The sequence below is a fragment of the Panthera onca genome, chromosome A2 (genome assembly GCF_046562875.1).
Source record: "Panthera onca isolate mPanOnc1 chromosome A2, mPanOnc1 haplotype 2, whole genome shotgun sequence".
NCBI lineage: Eukaryota > Metazoa > Chordata > Mammalia > Carnivora > Felidae > Panthera > Panthera onca.
In genome coordinates, this window is record NC_138340.1 from 16346950 (window position 1) to 16371969 (window position 25020).

General features: G+C 44.3%; 1 protein-coding gene across 1 annotated transcript; it reads right to left on the reverse strand.

The window, feature by feature from the left end:
• Positions 1-362: 362 nt before the first annotated feature.
• LOC132678491 (putative serine protease 46) lies at positions 363-24379 on the reverse strand. The gene is made up of 5 exons (XM_060630846.3): positions 23418-24379; positions 21064-21241; positions 20624-20883; positions 19675-19838; positions 363-780 (listed from the first exon to the last, which is right to left on the reverse strand). Exons 1-5 carry the CDS (start codon positions 23497-23499, stop codon positions 532-534), a joined length of 933 nt encoding a protein of 310 aa, XP_060486829.2. The 5' UTR covers positions 23500-24379; the 3' UTR covers positions 363-531.
• Positions 24380-25020: the final 641 nt, after the last annotated feature.

Here is a 25020-nt window from a genome sequence, read left to right on the forward strand (position 1 = left end):
GTTCTGGAACAAAGTCCATAAATGCAGATCTGGTCATTGTGAGTTTCTTGGGAAGAGGCCAAATTCTCTTAGGAAAGCCCGAGGGAAACTCTCGTCAGAGGCCCCAGGGAGGGCCATGGGGACCCGGGGAGTTGCTGAGGTGGCGACAGGATTAAGCAGGGCTTAGGGGTCACAGAGTCCCACCCCAAAGTTGGCAGAAGGGGAGAGCGCAGCCCCGAGAGGGGAAACATGGCCAGCACAAAGCACAAGTAAGCCCCTCAGGAAAGGCTCCCCTTGAGAGGACAGACAGGCCCCCTGGGGCTGCAGAGGCTCCGGAGGGTTCTGGCCACAGTCAAGAAGAAAGATGATGATTTCTGTGGCGCAAAACTCAAGAGCATCTTCATTGAACAACTCTGAACACAGCAGCTCTTGGACCCTCCTCCAAGGGTGCTCTGCCCTGATGTCACGTGTCCCCTGGGTCTCCACTTCTCCTGAGGGCAGACGGAGGGAGGAAGAAGTGGCCTCCGGGCGGGCCTGCCCTGGAAACACCGCTCACAGGAGCCACATGGAGCCCAAGGACACCAGCAGGATGTGGCCAGTGACCGGGCTCAGGAAGGCAGCGCTGGCCCTGCTGATGAACCTCATGTCACTGATCTGCTTCTGGATCCAGTAGGTGAAGTGGGGGGTGCTGGTATAGATGCTTGGGAAGCGTCGCCGGTTGCAGAGAAAGCTCCAGCTCACCACCCCCACCTGGATCCAGGAGTTGTTCACCTGACACACGAGGGGGCTGCCAGAGTTAGCCTGTGGAGGGGAGGGGGGAGACGTGAGGGAAGCGGCAGGAGGGGAGAGCCTCGCTGCAGGCCCTGCCGAAATTCACACCTTCCTGGGCCACAGGCTTAGCATGAGCTGTGTTAGGCAAGTGCTGTCCCTGGTCACATGGCTATGAGCCTGCTCTGTGGCACAAAAGCTCGGCACCGGGGCCCCGGCTCAGGACCACACTGGCCTCTCCCTCCCTTCTCCTGCGACCTCTCTGACCAGAACCCCCGGGTCCTCTACCTCTGTCCTCCCTTAACTCATGGGAGGCCTCCAAGGTGTTGCCCTTGACCACCTTCTTTCCTATACTCCTGCTTGCAGAGTGAGCGGTTTGAAATGCAAACCAGCCCCCTCCTTGTGCAAAGCATTCTAAAGTTGATATGGAAGGACACTGGGCCATGAATTCCATGACAGGTCTGAGAAAAAAGAGCAAATTGGAAAGTCCGGCTGGTGGTAGATTTGACCTAGCAGAGAGTTACATATATTTCAAAGCTGTGATTACAGAAACTGTGGCACTGGCATAAAAATAGGAAAATTGACCAATCATGCAATGGAGAGCCAGCCTGATGTCTGCATGTGAGGAGATGTGGCACATGTTCCAGAAAGTTCTGAGAAAAGTGGTCTCTTGTAATGGTGGGGAAACTGATGAAGAAAAATGAACTTGGGTCCTGCCTGCCATAACAAAACCTCAGAGGAATTAAAACCCTCAATGTGAAAAGTTAAAAAGGTAAAGCTCGTTAAAAACATGTAGGATCATGACTTTGACTTAAGATGAAGCATATGGGTTTTTTTAAATTTTTTAACATTTATTCATTTTTGAGAGTGAAAGAGACAGAGCATGAGTGGGGGAGGGGCAGGGAGAGAGGGAGACAAGGAATCCGAAGCAGGCTCCAGGCTCTGAGCTGTCGGCACAGAGCCCGACGTGGGGCTCGAACTCACGGACCGTGAGATCATGACCTGAGCCAAAGTCGGACGCTTAACCGACCGAGCCACCCGGCACCCCGAAGCATATGTTTTAAAACAAAACTCGGGGCGCCTGGGGAGCTCAGTCGGTTAAGCATCTGACTTCGGCTCAGGTCATGATCTCACGGTCCGTGAGTTCGAGCCCCACGTCGGGCTCTGTGCCAACAGCTCAGAGCCTGGAGCTGCTTCGGATTCCGTGTCTCCCTCTCTCTCTGCCCCTCCCCCACTCATTCTCTCCCTCTCTCTCTCTCTCTCAAAAATAAACATTTTTAAAAAATTACATAAGACTCAAAACCTACAAACTTGAAGAAGGGAGATGTGTTGGGCTTAAGTACATCAAATTTATGACTGTTCAGTGAAGGACACCATATCTCATTGAAGATAGATGATGAATTAAGATAGGGCATTTATTCGGTCTAAAACCAACTAGAGGTCAATATTTAGTATATGTAAGGACACCCTGAACAGTAACAAGCAGAGAAAGAGACTTGGGAGATTTCTGGGGAAGGTGATGGGAGTAGGAGGATCCTGGGCTCACCTCGTCCCACGGATACACCTAGAGAACACCCACATCAGAGTAAATAAACCAGAAAATGACCCAAAGCCTGGCAGAACAGACTCACCACAGCTAAATGCAGAGAAAAGGTCACCTTGAAGAGGGTAGGAAGGGTGGACAGCCAATCAGGAGCCAAACTGACCTGCAATACTGTCTATGGGAGGAAGGGATGCCCCAGGTGCAGGGCAGGGAGAGGAGCAGACCCCACACCAGGCACCCCAGGCACAGGGGATCCCCACCGGGAAAATGAATCATCCTCATACATTTGGCTTTGAAAACTAGAGGGGCCTAACTTTGTTGGTTCTTACAAGCAGTAGAGCTTAATAGAACTTTAAAAATCAGTGGCTCAGCTCTGGGAGAGCCAGAGAGTAATAGGAAACTGAGTCTTTGCTCTTAAAGAGATGGCATAACAAACAGCCAGGGAGATACAGCAGAGAAGGAGCAGCTTAAAAAACACCTAGGGTATATGAAAAGGAGACGTACTTACTAATCTCAGAGTGTGTGCTGGAGGGGCAGGGATCTTTGGGAGACTCCTCCAGGAACAAAAGGGCTGGCAGGTGCCGCCTGCCTCTCCTACCCCCCAGCCTAGATATATGGACACCTGCGGGAACCAGCTCATTGAGAACACTCTCCACCTAGTTTGCAAACAGCGCACCTCACCCCTGCATTCTCCTATGGACATGCCCCCTCTATCCCAGCTGGCCTCAGCAGTTTTCCCAGGCAGCCACAGCTCATCCTCCTGCAGTGACGAGCACAGGCCTTGCCGGCATTGGGCACCCCACACCACATTCTCCTATAGACACACTCCCTCCAACACGCCCTTGGCAGGAGACCATCCAAAGCAGTGCCACACCCTAGCAGGGTGCCAGTACCACTCCAAGGTGACTCCTGCCCCAGGGAGAGGGGAAGATAACCACACATACCAGTCCATCAGCGGCCCCGGCAGTGGACTGAGGGCAGACATCTGATCTGACTGCAGGTTCCACCCACTGATGAAAGTTTTCAGGGGATGACACAGGGAAAATACCCAGCGATTCAGTGCTACCACAGTTCTTGCAAACGCCTGGACTGACTCAACTCAAGCTGAAGGCAGCCCCAGACTGACCCACTAACAACACAGAGACCAAACCCTACCCACAACAGGCAAAGAGGGCCATTGCAGGTGACTAGACTGAAGGCAAACATGGCTCAGCCACAACAGTCGGGTGCACACAACACACATAGGGGACACCCCTGAAGTGCCAGGTTCTGGTGAACAGGGGATATTGCAGTGCAGGGCACAACAGGACCTCTTCTTCATAAGTTTGCTACTTTCAAGAACAGGAGACACAGCTGACTTTCCTAACACAAAGAAACAGACAGAGAGTCAGACAAAATGAGGAAACAGAGGAATATGTCCCAAGTGAAAGAACAGGAGGACAAAATCACAGGAAGGGAGCTACACAAAATAGAGATAATATGTCTGATAGAGAATTCAAAGTAATGGTCATAAAGATACTCATTGGACTTGACAAAAGATTGGAGGACCCCAGTGACCCCCTCAACAAAGAGACAGAAAACAAAAAAGAATCCATCAGAGATAAAAAACTCAAATAAATGAAATTAAAAATACATTAGAGGGAATTAATAGTAGACTAGAGGAAGCAGAAGAATGGATCAGTGACCTGGAGTACAGAATTATGGAAAGCAATCAAGCTGAACAGGAGAGAGAAAAATACAAGTGGCCAACAGACACATGAAAAGATGCTCAACATCACTCATCATCAGGGAAATACAAATCAAAACCACATTGAGATACCACCCCACACCAGTCAGAGTGGCTAAAGTTAACGACTCAGGAAACAACAGATGGTGATGAGGATGTGGAGAAAATGGAACCCTCTTGCATTGTTGGTGGGCATGCAAACTAGTGCAGTCACTCTGGAAAACAGTGTGGAGGTTCCTCAAAAAATTAAAAATAGAATTACCCTACAACCCAACGATAGCACCACTAGGAATCTATCCAAAGGATACAGGAATGCTGATTCATAGGGGAACATGCACCCCAATGTTTATAGCAGCGCTATCAACAATAGCCAAATTATGGAAAGAGCCCAAATGTCCATCAACTAATGAATGATGTGGTATAGGGGCCCCTGGGTGGCTCAGTCAGTTGAGCATCCAACTTCGTCTCAGGTCATGATCACGTGGATCATGAGTTCAAGCCCCATGTCAGGCTCTGTGCTGACAGCTCGAAGCCTGGAGCCTCCTCCGGATTCTGTGTCTCCCTCTCTCTCTGCCCGTTCCCTGCTCGTGCACTGTCTCTATACCTCTCAAAAATAAGTAAACATTAAAAAAAAAAAGGAGAAGATGTGGTATATACATACAATGGACTACCACTAGGCAATGAAAAAGAATTAAATCTTGCCATTTGCAACATCATGAATAGAACTGGAGGGTGTTATGCTAAGTGAAATAAGTCAGTCAGAGAAAGACAAATATCATATGATTTCACTCACATGTGGAAGTTGAGAAACTTAACAGAAGACCATGGGGGAAGGGAAAGAAAAAAATAGTTACCAACAGAGAGGGAGGCAAACCATCAGAGACTCTTAAATACAGAGAACAAACTGAAGGTTGATGGGGGTGGACCACCAAGCCAGCCCTATACAAAATGTTAAAGGGGATGCTTTAAGTGGAAAGGAAAGACCATAAGCGGGAGTAAGAAAAGTAGGAACCACAAAACCAGTAAAATCTATATCTATAAAAATCAGTCAAGGGACTCACAAAATAAAAGGATGTAAAGTATGACACCATCTACCTACAATGTGGGGTGGTAGCGGGGAGAAGAAGAAAGAATGGGTTCAAACTTAGGTAACCATCAACTTCATATAGACTGCTATATGCAGAAGATGTTACATACAACTCTAATGGCAAACACACATCAAAAACTGGTCATAGATATGCAAAAAACAAAAAGAAAGGAAGCCAAGCATATCTAAAAGCCAGCAAACTGTGAGAGAAGAGAGTAAGAAAAAAATCAGAGAACTACAAAAACCATAAAACAAGTTAACGAAATGGCAACACATACATAGCTACCACTAATTACTTAGAATGTAAATGGACTAAATGCTCTGTCACATTCAGTGATGGAACAGACAAAAAAACAAGAGCCATCTGTATACTGCCTACAAGAGACTCATTTCAGATTGAAAGATGCATGCAGATTGAAAGTGAGGGGATGGGGAAGCAGTGATCATGCATATAGAATTGGGGGAAAATGGGGCACCTGGGTGGCTCAGTCAGTTGAGCGTCTGACTCTTGGTTTCGGCTCAGGTCATGATTTCATGGTTTGTGAGATTGAGCCCCACGTCAGGCTCCACGGCGCTGGTGTGGAGCCTGCTTGGGATTCTCTCACTCCCTTTCTCCTGCCCGGCTTGTGCACATGCCCTCTCATGCTCTCTCTCTCTCTCTCAAAATAAATAAACTTAAAAAAAAAGAGTTGAAAAAAAAAGCTGAGGTAGAAAAAGAGTTGAGGGAGACACAAGAGTGTCCACTCCAGTTGCCAGCTCCCTGACAGTTTGGCAAGGCAGGGAACCCCTCATCCCCCAGGAGCACTGGAGGAGGGAGATGTGGTCGAACTTGGCAAGGTTTAAATCAAATTGATTTTTAAATCGAGACTTGTAATCAGACAGGGTGTATAGTAACTAAAAGTGACTGAAAACTGTATACTCTGCCCCAAATGATGTTTGGGGGAGGGAAGAAGCTTTGACATAGGACATGTGGAGGGGAGTGACTTGAAAAAATAAAACCATTTCATGTGGATTCTCTAACAAATTGAGACTCCTCAGCAAACAAATGCAGGAGGGGGTATGTAGCACAATATCATTTATGCAAGTTAAAATACACATTCAGCAACACTATGCATTTTCCAGAGATACAGACATCTTTAAAGAGCTGTAAGAAAGAGATTTGAGTAGGTGCCTTTGCAGGGCAAGAATATGAAAGATGAAGGGGAAAATCAAGACACTGATAATCAAGCTAATGATAACATGAGGGCCGTTCCCCGAGAGAGATTTACTGGACTCTGGGAGCTCAGAGAAAAAGAGAACTCAGAATAGTGGAGAGAGAGAGAATTCTCAAAAATGGACATTCTCTTACCACAATGAAATAAAACCAGAGCCCATAACAAAATGGGAACTACCCCATCAAAGGAAAAGTTAATTTTCAAAAACGTTCAAGTAAAAACAGAATTAAAACCCACGATTGTTGTGTAGGGCAAAAAGAATACCACATGTGGCAAAGTCCGGGGGATAGGGGCCTGAACTGCACACGGAAGAGTCCCAGTCTAAATATTTTTACCGAACAAGAAAGAATGAAGCTAAGTTATTCATTATTATCATCAATTATGTATCCCTGCACATTCAGCTCAAGACACTTGAAAAGGAATTAATAAAGACAAAAAGGAGAACATCCATGCATTAGAAAGCAGAAAATCAGAGCCTTGAGAAGTTAAATCAAGAGGTCGTTCTTCAAAAACAACAAAATAGGGGGAGGGCGGGTGGCTCAGTCGGTTGAGCGTCTGACTTCGGCTCAGGTCATGATCTTGCGGTCTGTGCGTTCGAGCCCCGTGTCGGGCTCTGTGCTGACAGCTCAGAGTCTGGAGCCTGCTTCAGATTCCGTGTCTCCCTCTCTCTCTGCCCCTCCCCTGCCCACGCTCTGACTCTCTCTCAAAAAATAAACACTAAAAAAAATTTTTTTAAACAACAAAATTGATTAGCACCTTGTAAATCTTTCCAAGAAAAACAGAAAGAGAAGGAGATGCAAATGCTTTGTGGCATGAGTAGAAAAGAGGCTAGAACTGCATCCAGGGAAAATACACTCCCTCAGAATCTGAAGAATGTAACTTCCTCTTTACGTATTTAAATTCTGGATGAAATGAGTAATTTCTAAGAAAATGCAAATCATGTAAGTCCAATAACCATGGGCAAAACAACTTGAAATACTGTCCAGAAACTACCCCTCAAAGGAAAACAGGCCCACGTGGTTTCCTGGGTAACTTCTCCCCGGCATTCAAGGAGCAGGTAATTTATGTTGTTTCAAATGTTCCAGAACACGGACTAATATTTTTCAAGGGAAGCGTAGTCTTGATTCTATGCCTTGATACAGAGGGTGCCTTTCTCAACACGCCTTTAAAAGGAGCCCAGCCTCACTGGAGGAAGAAGACAAAACACAAAGGCCGTGTGGGTCGTGCTGTGTGGATGGTGCCCCACGGGACACTCCCTTCCCAGGTCAGTACCCTTCCTGGGCCCTGCACCCACACTGTCCTGTGCCTGGCCCGGGGCCCAGCACGGGGTGTCTGTTGGATGAAGGAACAAATGAAACACGTTCTAAAACAAGACATTATAAATCTGAATCTGACCTATGAAGGAAAAAAAAGTACACCATGAGCGGGGGAGGGCGATCCTGCACGCAGGGGACACAGACCTGAGGGAATCTGTTCATGGAGCTGACTCAGCACATCCCATCAGAGCATGGAGTCATCCTGACAGCTACAGAAAACACATTTTAGGAAGCAGGGCACTCATTCCTGAAGTAAAAATGCCATAGCGGAACAGAAAGGAGTGGCTCTCTCCCTGAAAGACGATATGCCAGATGAGCACCACGCTTCACGATCAAGTGTGAGAAGCGCGTCCAAGAAGGTCGGCAACAAGAAAAAACACAGCTCCATTCCAGGTCGTTCAGAGGAGAAGTGCCCAAGGCAATGAAAAAAATAAATATCGTGGAAATAAAAGAGGCAAAATCATTGCTAATGGCAGCTCATAGGAGTGTAGGCCTGGAAAGCCCCAGAGAGTCAACTAAAAACTCTTAGGTAGAACAGAAGAGTTCAGTTCACCCTTTTCAACAAGAGGATGAGTCTGGGGAGGGAAGTGAAGAAAGTGAAAATGAAAGGAAGGTCTCATCCTGCTGAGGAGGAAGCTGAAGATGCCAGTGAACTCTGGGTGTTCATATATTAATATTAAATGTTAAACATGAGCATGGAAAATGCAAGGTGACCGGTAGCAGACTGAAATTGAGACATGACAAATTGCAAACCAACAGCAGAAAGGTGGAGTGGAAAACAAAATCAACCCAAAATGCAAGGTGGGGGAACAAAACGCAACATTCTTTTTGGTAAATGGATTAAAGGATATTCTCCCAGATGTACCAACAAAAACAGCATCCAGGTTTATGCTGTTGAACAAGAAACAAACTTAAAACAAAATGGCATACGGGATGCCTGGGTGGCTCAGTCGGTTGAGCATCCAACTCTATTTTATTTTTATTTTTTTAATGTTGATTTATTTTTGAAGAGAGAGAGAGAGAGATGGAGCATGAACGGGGGAGGGGCAGAGAGGGAGACACAGAATCTCTGTCAGCACAGAGCCCGAGCGCCTGATGCGGGGCTTGAACTCACAAACCGTGAGATCATGACCTGAGCCGAAGTCGGATGCTTAACTGACTGAGCCACCCAGGTGCCCCAAGAGTGTGCGACTCTTGATCTCAGGGTTGTGAGTCGGAGCCCCACAGTGACTATAGAGACCACTTAAAAAATAAAACCTTAGGGGCGCCTGGGTGGCTCAGTCGGTTGGGCGGCCGACTTCACCTCAGGTCATGATCTCGCACTCCGTGAGTTCAAGCCCCGCGTCAGGCTCTGTGCTGACAGCTCAGAGCCTGGTGCCTGTTTCAGATTCTGTGTCTCCCTCTCTCTGACCCTCCCCTGTTCATGCTCTGTCTCTCTCTGTCTCAAAAATAAATAAATGTTAAAAAAAATAATAATAAAAATTTTAAAAAATAAATAAACAAATAAAAGGGGCGCCTGGGTGGCGCAGTCGGTTGGGCGTCCGACTTCAGCCAGGTCACGATCTCGCGGTCTGTGAGTTCGAGCCCCGCGTCAGGCTCTGGGCTGATGGCTCTGAGCCTGGAGCCTGTTTCCGATTCTGTGTCTCCCTCTCTCTCTGCCCCTCCCCCGTTCATGCTCTGTCTTTCTCTGTCCCAAAAATAAATAAAAAACGTTGAAAAAAAAATTAAAAAAAAAAAATAAAATAAATAAAAAAATATATATAAAAAAATAATAATAATAAAAAAATAATTAAAAAAAAAACCTTAAAAAAAAAAGAGAGAGAGAAAAGAAATGCCCCTTTATTATATCCTACATTCCCATCTTGTTTTGGTCTGTTTCTGCCTCTTGCAGTCTCATTCCTTTGCCAACACCACTCTTAAATTATTGTAGCTTTTGAATTCTTGTTTTTCTTTTGTATGTGGTAAGGCAAGTCCTCCTTCATTATCCTCCTTTCAAAGAATTTGCCTGGCTGTTCTCCCACGTTCATTCCAACTGAACAATTTTAGAATAATGTCAAAAAGAAAATCATGTGGCAATGTTGGTGGAAATTAATAGATTAACTTAGGGGAAATAGACTATTTTGTTCTATTTCTTTCTGTCTAGAGCGAGGGGTTTACAGCTTTCTGCATATAGTTACTGCCTGATGCTGCTTAAGTATATGCTTATGTGTTTTGTATCTCTGCTGTGAGCAATATGTTTTCTTTCATTATATTTTCTGCTTAAATATATATACATTTATACACACATATTTATATATATACATTATATTTCTATATATTTATGTATACACATACTATATATATATATGTATATATGTACACAAGGTAAATATATTATAAGGTAATATATATATACACAATATATATGTATATGCATATACAAATACATGTATATATATACAAGGTAAATATATATATTTACAAATGTGTGTGTGTGTGTATATATATATATATAGTGTGTGTGTGTGTATGTGTGTGTGTGTGTGTATTTACCTTGTAACAATCATCCTTTCTGGATCTAGTTGATTCTCTTTAATTTTGTAGGTCCAGAGACCATCATCTATAAACAGTAATCAATTTACCTCCTTCTTTTCAACATGTGTACTTCTTATTTTTCTTGTCTACTACATTGTAAGAACTATATTTCAGAACAATTAGTCTGTCTTCCAGGAGACACTGTGCTTTTTTTAAAAAAGGAACTTTGTTTTATATTCTAGAGAGAGAGAGCAAGTGTGAGCCAGGGAGAAGGGCAGAGGGAGAAAGAGAATTCCAGGCAGGCTCCACACCCAGGGCTCAGTGCAGGGCCGGATACAGGGCTCAATCCCACGACCCTGAGCTGAAATCAAGAGGTGGATGCTCGGGGCACCTGGGTGGCTCAGTCGGTTGAGCATCTGACTTCGGCTCAGGTCACGATCTCATGGTTTGTGAGTTCGAGACCCACATCGGGCTCTTAGGCTCTGTGCTGACACAGATTCTGTGTCTCCCTCTCTCTCTGCCCCTCCCTGCTCACGCTCTGTCCCCCGTTCACGCTCTGTCTCCCTTTCTCTCTCAAAAATAAATACGCATTAAAAATTAAAAAATAAAAAAAATAGTCACACACTCTTCTGAGCCTGCCGGCCTCCCCTAAAGGGGGCATTTCTATTCATTGCCCCAAAACACATTAAAAGCATTCAATAAAAGATAATTTACATAACTGGCTATGTTTAGAGAAAAATAAAATGGATGCCTTCTCTCGACCTTCCAGATGAAACAAAATTAAAATATTTAAAGAAAAGAATTGAGAACACGTATGAGTGAATAATTTATCTTACGGTGGGAAAGGTACTTCTAGGCCTAGCACAAAAATCACTATCATCAAGGGAAATAATGATAAAATTTTAAATGACTCTATGGAAAAAAAAATCCACACTGAAAAAAGGCAAATGATGGACAAATAGGGCAAAATATTGTGAACCATGTTATAAATGGTTAAAATTTCCAGTTCCCAAAGTTTTTAATAACTTTTTTATTTTGAAATAATTTGAGACTCACAGAGAAGTTGCAAGTATAATATTTTTACCCAGATTTACTAATTGTTCATGTTGTACCATATTTGTTTTATAATCTTTCCCCATACGTGTATGTGTATATGTATGTATGTATGTGTGTGTGTGTGTGTGTATAGATACACACATATATATATACACCATTTTAAATTAAGTTGAAAAGACATGATGCTCCTTCCTGATAATTACTACAGCATATAATATCCAGAGTGTTTACAAATCAATAAAAACAAAAGTAGTTTAATAGAAAATCATGAGCCAATGGCAGGGAAAAGTGTAAATGGTACACTGAACACAGCAAGCATCTTTATCTAGACTCCCTTTGTCATTTTACAATTGATTTAGAAGGTGAGTTCTTTCTCTGACCCTGGGTAAACACTTGGGCAGAACCAGGTTTTGCTCCCTGTGATTAATGTAATCATAGGCGCTATGAGGACACTGTCACATAAACATATCTCAGTTCAGAAATCAGAATATGCGTTCCCACACAATAATTACAACGCCAGACTTGATTTAAAGTAAGAACTTTTCCCCACTGCTGTCTAAGGCTTTTGGACGCCTGGGAAGGAGGAAGCCAGATTCGCTCCCCTCTCCCCCCCTCCCTTCCTGTTCCTTCCCTTCAGCAACGGCTCCAACCCCATCTTGCTAACCTGTTTCCTGAACCTGCCGAAGTTAAAGCTGGAGGGTGGGGAAGCAAGAAAACCAGCTTATCCCCCAGGTACTTCCTGCTCTCTGGGTCTTGAGCAGATTGACAGCTGACTCCGCCCCTGAGTGGGCACATATCACACTCCCTGAGTGATCTTGTTGAAACCCCTCCCAGGAGATCCGACACCCCACCCCCATCCCTTAAAGGGAGAAGGGTGAGCACACAGGAGCAGCTCTTTCCAGAGAAATCCTCCTCATAAAATCACCTCCCACTCTACTCTCTTGACCCTTTGGTATGTACACATAGTGGAATGTCACACAACTATCTTTGAACCCTGATACATACTGTATTTTGATGACTTCACTGAAACTTCCTATTTAATATCCTGTTGCACCGGCAATTTACAAAATTGCTCGATTTCATGGAAATTAAAGCAAAAGTAAAAGTTTTAGTCTCCCAGAGGAACAAAAGTTAAAATAAAAATAATGCCTAATGCTGATGATGACGTAGAGAAAAGGGCACTCATATACTGTTGGTATTAGTGTAAATGGGTCAAAATATTTGAGGAGGCTAATTTGTCTGTATCTCTTAAAATGTTAAATGTGCATACAACTGCTCTTGTAATTACACTTCTAAAAATTTATTTTAGAGAAATACTTGAACAAATGTGCAAAGATCTATGAACAAAGATTTTTACTCTAGCATGGCAGAAAAATATTGAAATGAGTTCAGATGTCTATCAGTAGAATGGTTAAATAGATCAAGACACAGCAATATGAAAGAATTACTATTCAGTATTCAGCGAGAATGGAAGGCATTTATATAGATAGTCCAAGACAGTCCAAGGTCTATTTCAAGTGAAAGTAAAAAAGTTGAATAAAATTATAATACAATCTTTCATTAAAAATAAAAACTAGAGGGGCGCCTGGGTGGCTCAGTTGGCTAAGCGTCCAGCTTCGCTCGGGTCATGATCTCACGGTTTGTGGGTTTGAGTCCCGTGTTGGCCTCTGTGCTTACAGCTCAGAGCCTGGAGCCTACTTCAGATTCTGTGCGCGCGCGCGCGCGCGTGTGTGTGTGTGTGTGTGTGTGTGTGTGTGTCTTTGCCCCTCCCCCGCTTGCTCTCTGTCTCTGTCTCTCTCAAAAATAAATATTAAAAAAGTTAGAAATAAATAAAAACTAGAAAACAACCCTAAAACTTATTTAGGGTTTCATATATGTATAGAAAAGAAATGTTAAGGATAGAAGCTAAATAACTTAGGGTGGAAATTTCTGGAGAGTTTGATTATAGGAGAGTCTCATTTTCTAAATTTTGCATTTATGTACTACTTTTTAAAGGCAATGCACCCATTTCCTTTCAAATCACACTATATGTATATATTCTTAAATAAGGTAGTGATAATTGAATCACAACAGTACAGAATTTAAGAGATGAAACCAACGTTTAATTAAAAGATAAGTTTTGGGCACCTGGGTGGCTCAGTTAAGCGTCCAACTCTCGATTTCGGCTCAGGTCATGATCATAAGATCAAGTCCCGTGCCAGGCTCTGCACAGGCAGTGTGGAGCCTACTTGGGATTCTCTCTCTCCCTCTCTGTCCCTTTCTCTCTCTCTCTCTCTCTCTCTCTCTCTCTCTCTCTCAAATAAAATTTTTTTAAAAAGATGATTTTATGGTTTTAAATACGTCAAATGCAAAACTAGAAAGGGTAAATCCTTTTGTCCAAGAAGACAGAAAAAGAAAACCAAATCAAGCCCAAGGGAAGCAGAAGAAAAATTAATAGAAATAGATAATAATGAAATAAATGTTTAAAACTTAACTGCATACCAGGCTGCCAGGCAAGTTACAACATATTCCATATAACTGGTATCGCCATAAAGCCTATTTTATGACCACACAGAAATTGGGTTGGAAATCATTAACAAAACAAATAAGTACACATGTATTTGAAAATCAAAAAAACACACTTCTAAATAAGTCGTGGGTCAAAATGAAATAAGAATGGGAATTATAGAAAATATTTAGAGCCGGATAACAGTAAAAATGCTACATATTAAAATATGTGGCATTAGGCTAAAGCATTTACTAAGAGGGGAATGTGTAGCCTTAAATGCTTTCATTAGAAAAGAAAAAAGTAAGGGGCGCCTGGGTGGCTCCGTCAGTTAAATGTGAGGCTCTGGATTTTGGCTCAGGTCATGGTCTCAAGGTCTGTGAGTTCGAGCCCGGCATAGGGCTCCATGCTGACAGTGCAGAGCCAGCTTGGGATTCTCTCTCTCCTTCTCTCTCTGCCCCTCCCCCACTCACACGTGCTCTCTTTCTCTCAAAATAAGCTTTAAAAGAAAATTAAAAAGTCCAAAACTACACTGGATGTCTTCTTTATCTATTCATCTATGGATGGACACTTGGGCTGCTTCCGTATCTCGGCTATTGTAAGTAATGCTGCAATAAACATAGGGAGGCATATGTCTTTTCAAATTAGTGTTTTCACTATCTTCAGATAAATGCCCAGCAGGAGAATTAATGAATCATAGAGCAGTTCTATTTTTAACTTCTTGAGGAAACTCCATACTTATTTCCACAGTGGCTGCACCAGTTTGCATTCCCACCAATGGTGCAAGAGGGTTCCGCTTTCTCCACATCCTTGCCGACACCTGTTGTTTCTTATGTTGTTGATTTTAGCCATTCTGACACGTGTGAGGCGGTATCTCATCGTGGTTTTGACTTGTATTTCCCTGATGATGAGTGATGTTGAGCATCTTTTCATGTGTCTGTTAGCCATCTGTATGTCTTCTTTGGAAAAAAATGTCTATTCAGGTCTTCTGCTCATTTTTAAATCAGACTGAGTTTTTTGGAGGGTTTTTTTGGGTGGGTTTTTGGTTTTGGTTTTTGGTGTTGAGTTGTATGAGTTCTTTACATATTTTGGATACCAACCCTTTCTCAAAAATATCATTTGCAAATACCTTCTCACATTCAGTAGGTTGCCTTATCATTTTGTTGATGTTTTCCTTTGCTGTGAGAAGCTTTTTTAGTTTGATGTAGTCCCAATTGCCTTAATTTTGTTTTGCTTTTGTTGGCTTAGCCTGAGGGGGCAGATTCAACAACAAACTGCTAAGACTGATGTGCAAGAGTTTACTGCCTATGTTTTCTTTTAGGAGTTTTATGGCTTGGGGTCTTACCTTTAGATCTTTAATCCATTTGGGGCTCATTTTTGTGTATGTTGTAAGAAAGTGGTCAAGTTTCATTCTTTTGCATGTAGCTGTTTGGTTTTCCCAACATTATTTATTGAAGGGACAGTCTTCCCCATGGTATATTCTTGCCTCCTTTGATTAACTATTGATTTGTATCTATTTTTGTTTCAGTACCATATTCTTTTGATTAATCTAGCTTTGTAGTATAGCCTGAAATCTGGGATTGTGATACCTCCAGTTTTGTCTTCTTTCTCAAGACTGCTTTGTCCATTCTGGATCTTTTGTGGTTTTATACAAATTTTAGTATTTTTTATTCTAATTCTGCAAAAATTACTATTGGTATTTTGATAGGGATTGCATCAGATCTGTAGATTGCTTTGGATAGTATGGACATTTTAATGATTAATTCTCCCAGTCCATGAGCATGGTATATCTTTCCATTTATCTGTGTTATTTTCAGTTTCTTTCATCAGTGTCTTATAGTTTTCAGAGTACAAGTCTTTTACCTTTGGTTAAATCTATTCCTAGGTATTTTATTCTTTTTGATGCAATGATAAATGGAGCTGTTCTCTTAATTTCCTTCTGCTACTTCATTTTTAGTGTGTAGAAATGGAACATATTTCTTTATATTTTGTATCCTGTAACTTTACTGAATTTCTTTATTAGCTCTAACAGTTTTTTGATGGAGTCGTTAGGAGTTTCTATATGTAGTATCATATCATCTGCATATAGTGACAGTTTTACTTTTTCCTTACTAATTTGGATGCCTTTTATTTCTTTTGTTTGTCTGATTGCTGTGGCTAATCTTCAGTACTCTGTTGCATAAAAGCAGCAAGATAAAGTAAAAACCAGGTGAAATTTTTAAAAATAAAAAATAAATAAATAAAATTGGCAAGTGAACATCCTTGTCATTCCTGACCTTAGAGGAAAAGCTTTCTGCTTCTCACCACTGAGTATGATGTGCTGTGGGTTTGTCATATATGGTCTCTATTATGTTAAGGTATCTTCCCTCTATACACACTTTGCTAAGAGTTTTTACCATGAATGGATGTTGAATTTTGTCAAATGCTTTTTCTACATCTGTTGAGATGATCATATGATTTTTATCCTTCATTCATTAATGTGGTATATCATGTTGATTGATTCGCAGATACTGAACATGTTTGCATCCCTGGAACAAATCCACTTGATCAGGTGAATGATCCTTTTCCTGTATTATTGAATTCAGTTTGCTAAGATTTTGTTGAGGATTTTTGCTTCTATTTTCATCAGGGCTATTGGTCTGTAATTTTCTTTTTTTTATAGTGTCTTTGTCTGGTTTTAGTATCAGGGTAGTGCTGGCCTTGTAGAATAAATTTGGAACCGTTCTTTCCTCCTCAATTTTTTGGAATACTTTAAGAAAGATAGGTATTAACTCTTCTTTAAATGTTTGATAGAATTCATCTGTGAAGCCATCTGGTTCTGGACTTTTGTTTGTTGGGAGTTTTTTGATTACTGATTCACTTTCACTACTAGTAATCAGCCTGTTCCAATTTTTTTTTTCTTCCTGACTCATTCTTGGAAGATTGTATGTTTCTAGGAATTTACCCATTTTCTTTGTATTTCTGTGGTGTTGGTTGAACTTCTCTTTCATTTCTGATTTTGAGTCTTCTCTCATTTCCTTGATAAGTCTAGCTAAAGTTTATCAATTTTACATTTTCAAAGAGCCAGCTCTTAGTTTCATTGATCTTTTCTATTGTTTCTTCAGTCTCTATTTTATTTATATCACTCCAATATTTATTATTTCCTTCTACTTTGTTCTTATTCCTTCCTTTGTTCTTATTCTCGTTCCTTCAGGTGTAAAGTTAGATCATCTCAGATTTTGTTTCTTGATGTAGGCCTGCATTACTATAAACTTGCCTCTTAGAACTGCTTTTTAAAGCATTGCCAATTTTGTTTATTTTTTTTTGGAAAAACTGCTCATTACTTTCAGTGTTATTGTTTATTCTGGTCTCTATTTATTTCTGATTTTTTTGGTATCTCCTTCCTCTACTAAATCTCAGCTGTTTCTTCTTTTTCTGGTTCCTTGTGGTGTAATGTTGTTTATTTGAACTTTTCCTCTTTATACGAGCATTTATAGCATAAATTTCACTCTAACATCTGCTTTTGCTGCATCCCATAGGTTTTGAAATATTGTATTTTCCTTTCTTTTGAGACATATTTTAATTTGCCATTTTATTTCTTATTTGGCCCATTGCTTGTGCAGTAGTGTGTTAATATTTACATATTAAATATTTAATATACACATTGTAGATTTTCCAGCTTCGTTTTACCGTTGTTGATCTTTAGTTTTATACCACTGTGGTTGGAAACTATCCTTGGTATGACTTCAGTCTTCTTAAATTTGTAATATTTATTATGTCTCTTTTTGTGGGATTTAACCAGAGGATTCTTCTATGTGTACTTGAGGAAAATGTGTATTCTATTTTTGTTGGGTGGAATGTTTTATATTTATCTTTTAGAACCATATATTCTGAAATATGCTTCAAGTAGAAAAAATGTTCTTGTTGGAAAAAAGCGGTAACTTTAACTGAGGGTATTCATTTAAAATAAAACATGTCAGAGGGGAGGTGGGTGGGGGGTGGGTGGAACAGATAAAGGGGATTAAGAGTACACTTATCATAATGAGCACTGAGTCATGATGTATGAAATGGTTGAATCACTATATTGTACACCTGAAACTAATATAACACTGTATGTTAACCATACTGGAATTAAAATTAAACACTTAATAAATTTTTAAAAAACTGCTTTTGCTGCATCTCAAAGATTTTGAACCATTGTATTTCCATTTTCATTTGTCTCGAGGTATTTTTTAATTTCCTCTTTGATTTCTTCATTGACCTGTTATTTATTTGGCGGCGTGTTGTTTAGCCTCCGCGTTTCTGTTTTCTCCAGTTCTGGTTTTGTTTTGTTTCTTGTCACTGATCTCTAGTTTCATACTGTTGTGGTCAGAAAAGATGCTTGATAGGGTTTCAGTCTTCTTGAATTCACTGAAACTTGCTTTGTGGCCTAACATGTGATCAAGCTCTCCTGGAGAATGTTGTATGTGCACGTGAAAAGGAAGTGCATGCTGCCGTCTTTTGTTTTTTGATGGAATGTTCCATATATATATTTTTTTCTGTATATTAAGTCCATCTGGTCTTGACTTCAATAAAATCTAAACTGCTGCTCAGCAAAGGACAGTGTAAACATAATGAAAAGATAAATTTAAAAACCGGGACAAGATATCGGCCATATACACAAGGAACACAGAACCAAGATCCAAAATATAAAATATAATAAAAAGAAAAAGGCAAACAATAGAAAATGTGCAGAACAGCTGAGTAAGTGATTCATAGAAGAAGAATCACGAATGGAGAATGCACACAGGAAGCGACGCATAGCTGCACTGGTCACTGGGGACACACGCTGCAACCACAACGGGATACTATTGCTCTGTTTCTCATCTAACAGGATGGAAAACGTTTTATAGTCTGACAATACCAAAAATGTTGCCAACAATATGGAACAGAATTCTCAAACACTGATGTAAGAATATGGACTAACACGATCCCTTTGGAAAACAATTGGCAGTAACAATTTTAATTTTTTTAATGTTTGATTTATTTTTTTGAGAGAGACAGGGACAGAATGCAAGTAGGTTAGGGGCAGAGAGAGAGGGAGACACAGAATCCGAAGCAGGCTCCAGGCTCTGAGCTGTCAGCACAGAGCCCGACGCGGGGCTCGAACCCACAAGCCGCGAGATCATGACCTGAGCCGAAGTCAGACGCTCAGCCGACTGAGCCACTCAGGCGCCCCTTAATATTTTTTTTCTATTGAGAGAGAGACAGCAGGGAATGGGCACAGAGAGAGAGAGAGAGAGAGAGAGAATCCCAAGCAGGCTCCATGCTGTCAGCGCAGAGCCTGATGTGGGGATCGAACTCATGAACCATGAGATCATGATCTGAGCTGAATCAAGAGTCAGATGCTCCACCAACTGAGCCCTCCAGTGCCCCAGCAAAAACTATTAAAGATGAAGGCATGCACAGCCTATGACCCCCCCAGTTCCCTGCAGGACACATCCTGTCGAGAAATTCTGGAACACGTAAGTAGGGAGATGTGTGTAAGAATATTCAGAGCAGCGGTTTGTGATATGAAAAAATCCCTGAAAACCACCTCAATGCTATAAACAATAGAGTGTAGAAATTGTGCCATGGTCACAAGAGAATATCCTAGCTCGAGATGTCAATTAATGAATGAGAGCTGCACTTTTCAATAGGGATAAATCTCAAAAACAATGTTGAACCGAAGATGCGAGAGACAGACACACGCTTACGGAACGATGCCATTTATGAAAACCAGTTCTGCCAGCACCGGGCCCACATCTGGGCATGTGACTGATGTTCAGAAATGTCCAAGAGACCTGAAGAGCATTGCCATTATTACCATTATTGTGGACAGGCACAAGGAGTTTTTTCACCCTATTTTACAGACTTGGAAACTGAAGGCCAAGGAAAGGAGATCTTCCTCAGGTCACCCAGTGCCGTGTGAGAAGGCAGACGCGATCCCTGAAAGTCCCCTCCCTCCCGTGGGCCACACACCCCGCACCTGACAAGAGTCCATGCCCAATTCTGAGGAGGCACACAGCATGTCCTTCCCAATGAACTTCTTCTCTTTCTTCAAGAAGAGAAACTGGTACTGCTGACGGCAGATACCGTTGCTAATGATCCTGACAGCCACCTCCTGAAGACTGTAGGGGGTACTTGAGGTTTCTGAAGAGACAGAGAGATCCTGCCTCATCATCCCTTCAACTATTTGACACATCTCCGTCTTGAAGTTGTCCACATTCACTAGGGTTGCGAGACAGGGCTACTGTCCCGGGATGGTAATTTATAAAGGCCCCATCCCACAGCCTGACTTTTGAAACACTCAAACTCCTTAGAAAGACCAAGCAAAAGCCTCCCAGGGGGCTCAGAGCAGCATCTAAGCCCTGAATGAGGACCAGGAGAGACTACTGCAATAGTTCAGGTTTCAACAAGGGTGAAACCCTGCTCCACGGCTACCTGCCAAGGTGTCAAGACCCAGGAGCCCAAAATGTGCCATCCCCTGGAGGGCAGGATCCCACAAACACTCCTCGATTCTAGGACTCTAGGGTGGCACCAACCAGGAATTATTGGTGCCTTGAGGTAACAAGTATGTATGATGGCTGTCCAGTGCCTCAATACTTCCCGAGATCATGGCCCATGTGCCACTTGTAGACAGGGAATCCCATTAGTGGCCCAGGATTAATTTCCCTGCCATGCTGCAAGGTGAGGGGTTGGCACTGGATTTAACTCTGGGAACTGAGGCCCACGTAGCCCATGTGCGTCCTTTACACTAGAGCACTATGGATCTCTTCCTATCAGCAAAGGTCAGGATAGTGTGTAGCGTGCGTAAGTGCTCGGGAATGTTCGCTGAGGGACTGAACGAGTGAAGAAGGGAATGAACAAACGAGCCCACGTCAGAGCTGTGTTCCGAAGAGGCTGCAGTCTTGGGACCTCTGCCTGCCTTTACTCACCTTGTTCATTTTTATGTCCCCACCCGATCACCCAGCACATGGTCCCGAGCGAGAGCTTGAATTTGGTGTTGGGTAGGCAGACAGGCTGGATGAGGGGGGACCAGGAGATGGGGTCCCTCAGCTTCAGGAGGGCAATGTCCCGGGATAGGAGGTTGTGGAAATCCTCGTGGATCACGATGCGAGTGAGCAGGAGCCAAGTGCCGTTTCCTGAGACCTGCTGGACTCCCACCCTCACGGAGTACTTTTTGGGGTCCTTGGATCTACAGGGCCATAGGTAGGAGGCAGATTGCCAGCAGTGAGGCCATACGTGGTTGCAGACACACAGACTGAGCACAGGGTAACCCAGCCAGACCCCTACTCCCAGATCCCCAGATCTACTGGGCACCACCCCCCACGCCAGAAAGCAAAGCCCCCGGGAACGGCTGGCCACCCCGACTGACCTCTCTAGGCAGTGTGCGGCCGTGAGGACCCACTGATGGTGGATGAGGGAGCCGCTGCAGATGTACGTGCCCAGAAACAGGATGCTCACCTGCCATGGCCACTTGCCTACCTCTACCAGCTTCCCCTTCACCATCTTGCAGGCGATGTTGGTGTGACCACAGGCCTGGAACCAGGGCTCTAAGGAAAAAGTAGAAAGGGGGCCATGCCAGGCCTGTGCAGACTCTCAAGACCACTGCACACGGCAGCAGACTATCGAGGAAGAGAGAGCCACATTCTGGCCACCACACACGTGGGGAAGGGCTTCGCATACAGCCCTGCAAATGACAAAGGCCTAGAGGCAACAGATGCCCCACATGTTAAAGCAGTCCCCCACACAATGGGAACTGGACAGCCACCACCCCCAGGGTTTCTCTCTGCCCACTCGTTTACACAAGCAGATGGCTAGGGCAGTGGAGGAGGAGACTCATCCGAGGAGCGAGTTGCCAGTCAAAGGATAAGTGATGGGGCACAAGTGAGCAGGACGGCTTACGGCTGTGGTCAGAAAGCAATGGACAGTGATGTCGCCTGGTACAACTCCAGCGCCTGCCTTCGCAGGTCACCTCCCCGAGGTGTGCTCTCTGTGACCATATGAGAAAGTGAGTAGAGATGCTTGTCAACCCCCTCCTTGCCCCGCCCCACCCCCAACAGCAGGAGTGGGAGAAGAAGGAGCTGCACTGAACTGGTTTAAGACTGAGATCTTGAACTGGACCATCTCGGACTGGTATTTAATAACTGAACATCGAGGACAGGAGAGGGAGAGATTCTGCAGCAAAGGTTGGAGACCAAGATTAAAGACAAATAAAAAGGGTTTTTTGTATGTAGCCTGCTGTCAAGGTTGGACTGGCCAACAAGCTGCTAACATGCAGTCACAGATCCTCATGGAGGCAAAGCTAGACATGTGTTTACGACGTCAGAAGCTGGCATGATTCCAGAAAGTCTGTTTCCCTCAGCAGCTCAGTGTGCAATGCCAAGCAGGGCATCAGGGACTCAGCAGCAGTAACCAAGGCCTGTCCTTGCCTAGGGAGGGTCCACGACGGCGGTGGAGGGGTCCACTGATAAACAGACAAGGTTAATAGCCTATGATGACCCCGACACATTAGTGGAAACATCTGGTGTGCCCTGCCTCACAGAAACCCCTCCACACACATCATTGATGTTTTGGCTCATTCTGCTATGTCCCAGGGCTCCTGGTACCATCAGGTGTAGATGGTCAGCTCCCTTGCCACAGACTTCCACGGATAAATACCTTTACCCTCAGCCAGGGTCTTCCCCAAGGGCCCCCACATCTCCACTGAGTTTTGTCCTGCCTTGCTTTCTCAAGGCTCCATTCTTGCCCATGTCCCTATCCAATGGCTTGCTGTCCTATTTTCCATTTCCCCCCAAGGGGGAGCCGCATTTCCAGCTCTTCTCACATGCTGTGGTAGGTCCGTGGCTACCTTGTGATTCGGATTACAGCCTGCCCCGATGGGGGCTGTTCCACTTTGGGAGGGAAGAGGAGTTCCAGAGGCTTGCCCTCTCCTTTCTCACAAAGCTGAGGGCCCCATGGAGCCAAGGTCCTGCAGAATGAGCCTCACCACCTAAAAAGTGACAGTCCTAGGGGGCGGGGTTGGGCTTCGCCGCTACACTCCACACCCTCAGTGTGTTCCCCGGGCTCGGGGAACAACACTCCTCAGAGCTCACATCCAAAACACAGACTCCCACCTCCTTACAAAGGATTTGCAGGATTCAGCCTGGAGATGCCAGCATCAGGTGCCAGCACCAAGGACAGCGGTTCAGTCAGAGGGGAGCCATGATGGATTATTTGGGGGTGTGAGGTGTCAGGGATCAACCTCGCCATAGACACCATCACACACACAGGGAACACTCAGTGGCTAGAGTCTACTGAAAACCAGTATTGAACCCTGGCTCCACAAGCCACCTAAGTCCCCTGGGCCTTGGTTTCCCGTTGTGAAATGGAGACACTGGTAAAGGCCACCTCACAGGGTGTTGAGACCTTACAGAGGGTGAACAGTCACTCATACCTCACACATTGTCATCCTAAGTCCTGGTTCTCCTAGATTGCACCTCCCAAACAAGCTCATCTGATCCCCGTCTGTTAGCTTGTTCCCCGATTTCTAACAAGACTCTTCCCTCGTGTTCATGGTCACCCTTGCCAACTGGAAGTGCTTCGACACTATCTGGGCCCCTAAGTTGGTACACTGTGCAGTCTGGTGAGGATGTGCCCATCAGGATATGGGCCAATTCAGAAAGGAGGACAGAACCCAGGCAAAGACACCCCCTCCCCTGCCCCTCTCCCATGTCCCAAAAGCCCTACCTTCTGAAAAGAGGGAATTTCCAAGTTTGGCAGAAGAAAATGGAGATGTGAGGCTCTGAAGATCTCCTGGCCCACATGCCATGGCTAGCAGGTGCCTGACCTACACTGGCCCTCATAATAGGACGTGGGGGCAGGGTGGGGCAGAGCATCTCTACTGTGTGAGAATTCTAGAACTCACGGTTCGTTTATTCACGGTAGCAGGGACTGGGTCTCTGCCCCAGGGTTTGGGGCTCACCCAGCTAAGGCAGCGGCAGGATCCTGAGAAGGAGATAGTGCGGTCATGGCAAGGTCCCGCTGGGACCACAACGGAGGCTGCTGCTAGGCACCTCCCTGGAATGATGCTTCTGGTACCCTGAGCCCATGAGAGCACCTGCCATCTGGCCCACAACAGTACCCCCCGGGCTCAGCCTTGGTCTTGATGCTGCCCCTCTATGCCCAATCCTGAGCCCATGACAGCACCTGTGGATCCCAGTGCCCAGTCCAATCTCCTTCATGAAACCTTCTTCAGGGCACCAAGGAGGTGTGGAAACTGAGGCACTGAGAAGGGGATGGCTAGTTCCTGCTGTGGGTGGCTAAATGGAACTGGAGTTTTCCTTTTTCCCCCAGGTTCTGCATTTTCAAGAAAATAGCTCCTGGGTAGAGGGAGGCCCAGTGTTTGAGGCCTTGGAAGGTGGCTTCTTAAGAGGAAGCAGCTTGTAGGCCTGGGTCTTCATGAGTCATCAGAATAAATGACTTGGGTCCCCTTCCCACCACCCCACTGAGGTCCCTCCCCAGTGTTCCCATGCTCTTCACACTGTCCTTTAGGACCACTCCCTTCTGCCGCACCCCATCACCACTGCTGCCGAGGACTCAGGGTAACGAAGCTGCTCCCAACACTGCTGGGGGAGGGGGATGGTCCAGGCCACTGGTGTCCCCACTCCGGGATCATATAGTAAAGCAAAGTATGTGCCCCACAACCTGCACGTCCCCTTCTGCTTGTGTGCCCTCCAAACAGGCATGCACAGATACAGCAGGAAAGATCCAAGAGATGGCTCACGGCAGTGCTGCTGAATAGAGCCCCAACCGGAAACTACCCAACAGCCACCAAAGGTGGGATGGAAGAGGCGCCTGGGTGGCTCAGTCGGTTAAGCACCTGACAGTTCGTGGGTTCGAGCCCCATGTCAGGTCCCATGTGCTGACAGCTCAGAGCCTGGAGCCTGCTTCCCATTCTGTGTCTCCCTCTCTCTCTGCCCCTCCCTCCTTGCTCATGCTCTCTCAAAAATAAATAAATGTCAAAAACAATTTTTTTAATTAAAAAAAAAAAAAAGGCGGGATGGAGGCTCACAATTACTCACCCAAACGAAAGTGGACCACCACACGCAGCAACACGGCCAATCCCATCAACGTACTGCTGAGGGAAAGAAGTCGGACACAAAAAGGTACATACTGTATGAAACCAAAAACAGAGACACATGGCAGAAAATCAAGGAAATGATTATCCCTATAATCAGATTTACCCTAGGGGGAAACAGGGAGTAGGAGGGAGAGGGGGGGAAAAAAGAAGAAAGAAAGAAAAGAAAATCCGGAGAAGAAAAACCCTATCTACTCTTCTGCCTTTGTGGAA